At 40.4% G+C, this 8,688-nt stretch overlaps 1 protein-coding gene across 2 annotated transcripts in view; it reads right to left on the bottom strand.

The window, feature by feature from the left end:
• Positions 1-223: 223 nt before the first annotated feature.
• atp5mc3a (ATP synthase membrane subunit c locus 3a) overlaps positions 224-8,688 on the bottom strand; it is a 330,629-nt gene continuing 322,164 nt past the window's right edge. For both annotated transcript variants that reach the window (XM_059499526.1, XM_059499525.1), the window contains exons 3-5: positions 8,670-8,688; positions 6,503-6,666; positions 224-783 (exon numbers count right to left, since the gene is read on the bottom strand). The exon at positions 8,670-8,688 is cut by the window's right edge and continues 56 nt beyond it. In XM_059499526.1, the coding sequence (XP_059355509.1) occupies positions 669-783; positions 6,503-6,666; positions 8,670-8,688 (298 nt within the window). In that variant the 3' untranslated portion in view covers positions 224-668. The remainder of the gene's footprint in view (positions 784-6,502; positions 6,667-8,669) is intronic.

Raw genomic sequence — 8,688 nt, forward strand, 5'->3', positions numbered from 1 at the left:
GATGAAGAAATGTTCTGCTGCTGAGCTCTTCACACTTTAGATCTTGCGAGTGATGAGCTCTGGTTTTGACAAATTGAACTCCTTTTAATGTAATGCATAATATTTGTGCATAAGCAAAATATTTTTCACGGTAGCTCTCTTCACAAGTGTAGCGTCTTTCACAACACCATGAAAACGATGCAAGTAATATTATGTGAATAAAAATAAATAGACAACACAAAAATACGGTAAACTGATCTAAATTTATTTAATGCAATTTACAAAAGCAATTGAGGTTTAAATTGGCCTTCAACCAACTGCTCTAAATGAACAGTCATACTATTGACCAGCAGTTTAACCACTGAAGATATCTGAATAGACCCTTACAGTCTACAGACACAACATTATCTCTATTCTGATGAACAGACAGTGCTATCAGCTTCTTTATATCCATGGTGAGTTTCAGCTTGATGGGCCAGTAGCACCGATGGAGCGGTTGCTTTCTCATGAACAAAATTGAAGGTCTAAATAGCTGAACAATTTTTAATTGTTACATGATTTAATTTAACAGAGTGGACTTTATATTCATTCATTTTCTCCCGCAGAGACCGACAGGAGACGTTTGGGTAGCAACAGCAAAAATATGTAGTCACAGCTGTACTAAATGCGTTTATGTAACTATCAGATTTTCACATGGCGAACAGGATCAAGAAAGCAACCATCAGACAGAAGAGCCCCATGGCTTCAGACAGAGCGAAGCCCAGGATGGCGTAAGAGAAGAGCTGCTGCTTTAGAGACGGGTTCCTGCAAAACAACACACAACTGTCTTACTAAATCATGCTTACATGGAGAGACACTGGCAATCATCTGGATGCTGTATGATCCATAATACTTCAATAACTTTGAAATGTATGTTTACATTGTAGGAAACAATGCCGCTCAAATTCGGGGATTAATAAATAAATGCTTTTTATTATTATTATTATTAAACTAATTGAACGTAACAGCAAATTATTTCATACTCATACAGAAAATTTCTGTTTCAAATAAATGCTGTTCTTGCTATTCATAAAAGAATCCTGGAAAAACAAAAATCAGTTTTCACAAAAATATTAAGCAGCATTTTATTACTATATATTATATACATTTTTCAGCATTGATTAAGAGAAATGTTTCTAAATCAGCATATTAAAATGATTTCTGAAGATCATGAGACACTGAAGACTGGAGTAATGATGCTGAAAATACAGCTGTGCATCACAAGAAGAATACATTTTAAAATATTCAAACAGAAAACATGAAATAATAATAATAATAATAATTATTCAAAGTACCGTATTTTCCAGACTATAAGTCACACTTTTTTTCATAGTTTGGCTGGGCCTGCGACTTATAGTCAGGTGCGACTTATTTATCAAAATTAATTTGACATGTACCAGAGAAATAAACCAACAGAAAACATTACCGTCTCCAGCCGCGAGAGGGCGCTCTATGCTGCTCAGTCCTCCTGTAGTCTACACTGAGGACATAGAGCGCCCTCTCGCGGCTGTAGACGGTAATGTTTTCTCTTGGTTCTTGGTTCTAAATAAATGCGACTTATAGTCCGGTGCGACTAATATATATATTTTTTTCCTTGTCATGACGTATTTTTGGACTGATGCGGCTTATACTCAGGTGCGACTTATAGTCCGAAAAATACGGTATTACTGTTTTTACTGTATTTTTCAGCCTAGATGAACAGAAGAGATTTCTAAAAAAAATAAACACTTCCCATTAACCCTAAATGTAGGGTATAATAATGTAACACAGTGAAATATATTATAATGTGAAATTAAAACAAAATCTGAAATTAGGGCTGGGCGATATACAAAAAAAATGATATCTCGATATAGTCAAATTTTTTACGATATTCGATATATATCTCGATATGTTTGCATTTAAATAATAAAAAATAAAACATGATTTTCTTTTGCCCATAAAAAAAAAAACATTTAGATTAAACAGCTAATTTAAGCAGTTAAAAAATCTAGACCAAGAGATCACTTACTGCTTTTTATTAATGAATACATGTAGGCCTATATGTAACTGAAGCAGTGCAAATTAAGTAACAGTTACAGAAAGTGCATTCTGTCAACTTTTTAGTGCATGCAATTCACAATTTAAACTATGCAACTGGGATAAGTATTTTATTTAAATTTTTTTAACAAGTTTTTAAGCTAAGAACACAAGTCTGTCAACTGTCTGTGGTTTTAAGAGAAGCTCTGTGGCATGAAACTATGTTCTTACTGACACTAAAAACCCTCTTAGATGGGGAGCTAGTTGCTGAAGCACATAGCTATTTCTTATATATAAATATATATAAATGAATACCAAAGACTTTTGCATTTTCTCTGTCTATATTATGGAAACTGGTAAACATATCAGTGAAATTCCCCAATAGTAATTCCAAATGGCCATAGCCTATGTTTCTCTATTCAAACATCAGCGGTCGAGTAAGTGCATTTATTCAGAATCAGAATCAGAATCAGAATGAGCTTTATTGCCAGGTATGTTCACACATACGAGGAATTTGTTTTCGTGACAGAGCTCCGCAGTGCAACATAACAGCGACAGAACAAAAAACACAATAAGGAATAAAAAATACAAAAAAATACAAATAGGTGGGTAAGGATTGACAATATACAAATTGACAATGTATGGCAGGTATATTAAAATGAGCATTTATGTATGTACATGTATATTATGTGGAAAAGTTTTAACTGTACGCTAAGTATGTGTGTTGGATAAATAAGTGTATGTGTATATAAATATAAATATAAGTAGTGTATTGTGTTCAATGTATGTACATGTATATTATGTGCAAAAGATTTACGTGTACGCTAAGTATGTGTGTTGGATAAAAAGTGTAGTGTATATAAATATAAATAGTGTAGTGTGTCCCACAGTTATTATCAGCTGTTCATAAGATGGATTGCCTGAGGGAAGAAACTGTTCCTATGTCTGGTCGTTCTGGTGCTCAGTGCTCTGTAGCGTCGACTAGATGGAAACAGTTCAAAGAGGGAGTGTGCTGGATGTGAGGGGTCCAGAGTGATTTTAACAGCCCTTTTGCTCACTCTGGATAAGTACAGTTCTTGAATAGATGGGAGGGTTGTACCGATAATTCGCTCAGCAGTCCGGACTACCCTCTGTAGTCTTCTGAGGTCAGATTTAGAAGCTGAGCTGAACCAGACAGTTACTGAAGTGCAGAGGATGGATTCGATGATGGTGGAGTAGAACTGTTTCGGCAGATCCTGTGGCAGGTTAAACTTCCTCAGCTGGCGAAGGAAGTACAACCTCTGCTGGGCCTTTTTCACAATGGAGTCAATGTGAATGTCCCACTTCAGGTCCTGAGAGATAGTGGTGCCCAGGAACCTGAATGACTCCACTGCAGTCACAGCACTGTTGATGGTGAGTCAGGGGAGAGCAAAGGGTTTCTCCTGAAGTCCACGATCATCTCCACTGTTTTGAGCGTGTTAAGCTCCAGGTTGTTGAGAGTGCACCAGACAGCCAGCTCTTTAACCTCCTGTCTGTAAGCAGACTCGTCACCGTCCTGAATGAGGCCGATGAGTGTGGTGTCATCTGCAAACTTCAGGAGCTTGACAGATGTGCAATCGTTAGTGTACAGGGAGAAGAGCAGTGGGGAGAGAACACAGCCCTGGGGAGCTCCGGTGCTGATTGTACGGGTGCTGGATGTGTATTTTCCCAGCCTCACTAGCTGCTGCCTGTCTGTCAGGAAGCTGTTGATCCACTGACAGATGGAGGTGGGCACGGAGAGCTGAGTTAGTTTGGGCAAGAGGAGGTTTGGGATGATCGTGTTGAAGGCAGAGCTGAAGTCCACAAACAGGATCCTCACATAGGTCCCCGGTCTGTCTAGGTGTTGCAGAACATAATGCAGTCCGATGTTTACTGCATCGTCCACAGACCTATTTGCTCTGTAGGCAAACTGAAGAGGATCTAGCAAGGGTCCAGTGATGTCTTTCAGGTGGGCCAGCACCAGTTTTTCAAATGACTTCATGACTACGGATGTTAAAGCCACAGGCCTGTAGTCATTTAGTCCTGTAATTTTGGGTTTCTTTGGGATGGGGATGATGGTGGAGCGTTTGAAGCATGAAGGGACTTCGCACAGCTCCAGCGATCTGTTGAAGATCTGTGTGAAGATGGGGGCCAGCTGGTCAGCACAGGATTTCAGACAGGCTGGTGTAACGCAATCTGGGCCTGGTGCTTTTTTCCTTTTCTGCTTCCGGAAGACCTGGCGCACCGCATCCTCGCTGATCTGTATTGCAGGTGTGGGGGAGAGGGGGGATGCAGGAGGTGTGAATGGTGAGAGCGCTTGATTGGAGAGGTGTTCAGGGTGGGTTGCAGGAGTTGTGAGTGGTGTGAACGGTTGTTTGGAGAGGTGATCAGGATGGGTTGCAGGAGCTGTAAATGGTGTGAACGGTTGTTTGGAGAGGCATTCAGGGTTGGTTGCAGGAGTTGTGAATGGTGTGAATGGTTGTGTGGGGAGGTGTTCAGGGCAGGTGATGGGTGTTCTTTCAAACCTGCAGTAAAACTCGTTCAGATCGTCTGCCAGTCGTTGATTCTCCACAGTGCTGGGGGGTGGTGTCTTGTAATTGGTGATCTTCTTTAGGCTTTTCCACACTGATGCGGAGTCGTTCAAAGTGAACTGAGTCCTTATTTTTTCAGAATAATTCCTCTTTGCCACTTTGATCTCCTTTTCCAGTGTGTATTTAGCCTGTTTATACAAGACATTGTCCCCCTTCCTGTAAGCATCTTCTTTGGCCTGACGGAGCTGTCTGAGTTTTGCAGTGAACCACGGTTTGTCATTGTTGTAATTTAGTTGAGACTTGGTAGGAATACACATATCCTCACAGAAACTGATATATGATGTTACGGTCTCTGTGAGTTCATCCAGATCGGTGGCAGCAGCTTCAAAAACACTCCAATCAGTGAGGTCAAAACAAGATTGTAAATCCTGCTCTGCTTCATTAGTCCATCTTTTTACAGTCCTTAATACAGGTTTAGCTGATTTTAGTTTCTGCCTGTAGGTCGGTATAAGATGAACCAGAAGGTGATCAGAACGTCCCAAAGCTGCTCGTGGAACAGAGTGAAATGCATCCTTTATTGTTGTGTAACAGTGATCTTGTCTCTTGTGGGACAAGTAACATGCTGTCTGTATTTTGGCAGTTCACGGGAGAGATTGGCTTTATTAAAGTCCCCAAGAATGATTAAAACAGAGTCTGGGTTTTGTTAATCTGTCTCTGTGATCTGCTCAGCGAGTTTCTGTAAAGCTGAGCTCACGTGCGCTTGAGGAGGGATGTAAACACTAACCAGAATGAACGAATGAATCTCCCGCGGCGAATAGAACGGCTTGCAGTTAATGAAGAGCGTTTCGAGATTTGAGCAGCACGTCTTCTTTAACACAGTTACATCTGTACACCACCGTTCATTGATGTAAAAGCATGTCCCGCCGCCGCGCGATTTCCCCGTTGATTCTGCGTCGCGATCCGCTCTAAACAGCTGAAAGTCCGGCAGATGGAGCGCGCTGTCCGGTATGGTGTCATTCAGCCAAGTTTCCGTGAAACACAGAGCAGCAGAGTGGGAGAAATCTTTATTTGTCCGAGAGAGCAGAAGCAGTTCGTCCGTTTTGTTGGGTAGAGAGCGGAGATTTGCCAGATGGATGCTGGGCAACGGCGTTCGAAATCCGCGTTTTCTGAGTCTCACGAGCGCGCCAGCTCTTTTTCCCCGTCTGCGCGTCCTCTTGAAGCATGTGATCAGCGCAGCCGCTCCGCCGACAAGAATGTCCAGCAAAACATCAGAATAGTCGAAAACCGGTGAAATATCGGGAGATGTGTGTTGCCGAATATCCAGCAATTCGTCCCTGGTGAAACTGATTGCAGGAATATAACTAAAGACAGGACAAACTAACAAAAACACAAAAACAACTGCAGAGCACGTCACGGAGGCAGCCATCCTGTATCGGCGCCACTCGTTTTTCCATTTTTGTTTTGCGATCACAAATGCAAACAATACAGTTGAGATCTCACGACAGAACACAGACCGGCTGAACGACGCTTTCATTAGATCGCTCAATTCCAGCTTGTTAGTGTTTTCAGATTATCGTCGGCGGCTCTTCCGCAATGAGGAGTGAGCACGTGCGCATGGTTGCCAGATTGCTTAAAATAAGCAAACACCGGGAAGAAAATGTATCCTTGTAACAGTGGAGCTCTGATTGGGAGATTTAAAATCTTGTTATCTGGCAACCACTATCATTACAGCTCTCGTAGTAGAGGGGCGTAGAGCAGTCAGCAGTTACAGGTTCCTTTTTTGGACATTCGGCGCGTTCTTTTGGGAAAGTATGCTTGAATTTGAAATATTCGATATTCCCGATATATTCAAATTGTACATCGTCGTCAAAATTATTCCGATAGTATCGCTAATATTCGATATATCGCCCAGCCCTATCTGAAATGTCAATGTGTCTGACCTGGCATATCCGATGATAAGGCTCCCGAACACGGTTCCGATCCCAGCCCCGGATCCAGCCACTCCCACGGTGGCAGCTCCCGCTCCGATGAACTTGGCAGCGGTGTCAATGTCGTGCCTCACAGCGCTAGTCTGGAGACTCCTGAGGGCCGACTGAGGCAGGACCTACAAGAGGAAGAGAGGACTGACTTGAGCTCTACATGCCCCGAGTGTTCAGCCTGCACCTGCTGTCCCACAACAGCCAGAGAGCTCAAACATGACGTCTACTTCAATGACAAGAAATCACTAAATACCAAGCTCACAAGAAGCAGAGAAGTTATTACATTTATTTCAAATACCTTAAAGAGACAGTCACACAAAAATGAGAAGCGTCATCATGCCGTTACATTATTTTGTTAATCTTTAAAACACATTAATAAAACCCGAGAGGTTTCGGTCCTTCCATTGAAAGTCCAGGTGACCGAAACTAAGAATATTATCGAAAAAGCTTGTAAAGTTGTTGTGAAATCAATAAATATTAGTGCTAAGCAACGATTAATTGCATTCAAAATAAATGTGCACGCACAATGTGCATTTTTATTATGTATATATAAAAGACACACACACATGCATGTATATATTTAAGAAAAACATGTTATGTTTATATATTAGATATATTTATATATAATATAAATATAAAAATACATGTAAATATTTTAAAAATATATACTCTGTGTGTGTCTTTTTTTTGGATGTGATTAATCGTTGCCCAGACGTGAATATGATATGAATAGAGCTTTTTATTCCAAGTCATATAAATTAGGGATGTCCCGATCTGATCCATGATATCGTATCGTGCTGATACTGGCCCAGAACGCTAGATCAGAGAGGAGAAAAAAATATGATGTTCGATGCTTATCCAACACAAACCATGGGAAAATCTAGCTTAAACCATCGCCTAAATGCTTGAATATTAGCATTTCCCTTGCTGCGACATCAAGTTAAGCGCGCAACCTGTCACGTGATAACAGTAGTAGCCAGTTATAGTCGCATGAGTATGAGAGTTAGCTAACTTACAGAATAGCCATGTCAGCGGTGTGGAAGTATTTTAACCTTAAAGAGGAAAAAAATCCAAAGGTCGAATGCAAAATTTGCGAAGCAAATGTTTCGAGGGGTGGCAGTGCTGTTCTCACTTCTTTTTGATCGTGGACGATAAAAATGTCTCCACGATCTGCTTTTGAAGAAATATCATCGTATTGTGCTGCAGCGTACGTTCTATCAGCTACAGTTCTAGCGCCGCGGAGTTAATATACTGCGACAGCCTACATATCCAGCACCATAGACATATTAGTCATTTTTGCCACCTTTTTGCGATAGAAATGCTAGGCTCTATAATTTCTTCAACAAAAACATGTGGACATCACAACCCTTACAAAAACTTATCCTTGTTTTTATTGGAGTAAAATTTTCTTGTGTGTCACTTCTGAATGGTTGAGACTATAAAATGAATCAGACAACTGTATTAGTAAAATCATAGCCATAGGCAACTGTGTGGTACAATTGTAATTTGTAAATAACAATTGTTTTATTTTTACTTGTTCATACAATTTTTTGAACGCTCCTGCTAAATACTATTAAAACACTGTTTATTTTTGTGTATTATGTGTATTTGTAATGTGTATCTTTGTTCAATTTTTTTTAATAACAAAGATAAAATAATGGCAAAGATTTTTATGTTTTTAGGATGCAGCATCACGTGTCTAAACAAACAGCACGTGCTGTCAGTTATTTACACCACTAGTGGTCGCTCTCGCTCCGTATAATGATAGCAGACTCTTCTCAGACTCTCCAGAAACCCGGAAAACTATCGGCATGGATTGCCGATAACCGATAGTTATTCAATTATCGGTGCCGATTAATCGGCAAAAACGATACATCGCTCGACCTCTAATTCAGAACAACATGATGGTGGAAAAATTATGACAGTTTTCATTTTTGCACAAACTATCCAAGTAACATGCTTGCAGTGAGAGCTCTATTTCAAACAATCAGGCAGATCAAGTTACTCTTGTGTTATTCTGACTCTGATGCCTTCTACATCGTCTACAAAGCATGACCTTTAAGAGCCACTGTAAATGATATATTTCAATGAGATATATTGAAAATAAAAAGGCAGGTTTGATAGTCACCTCTGGTTTGACCTCTGGT

Source organism: Carassius carassius, chromosome 19 (genome assembly GCF_963082965.1).
Source record: "Carassius carassius chromosome 19, fCarCar2.1, whole genome shotgun sequence".
Classification (NCBI taxonomy): domain Eukaryota; kingdom Metazoa; phylum Chordata; class Actinopteri; order Cypriniformes; family Cyprinidae; genus Carassius; species Carassius carassius.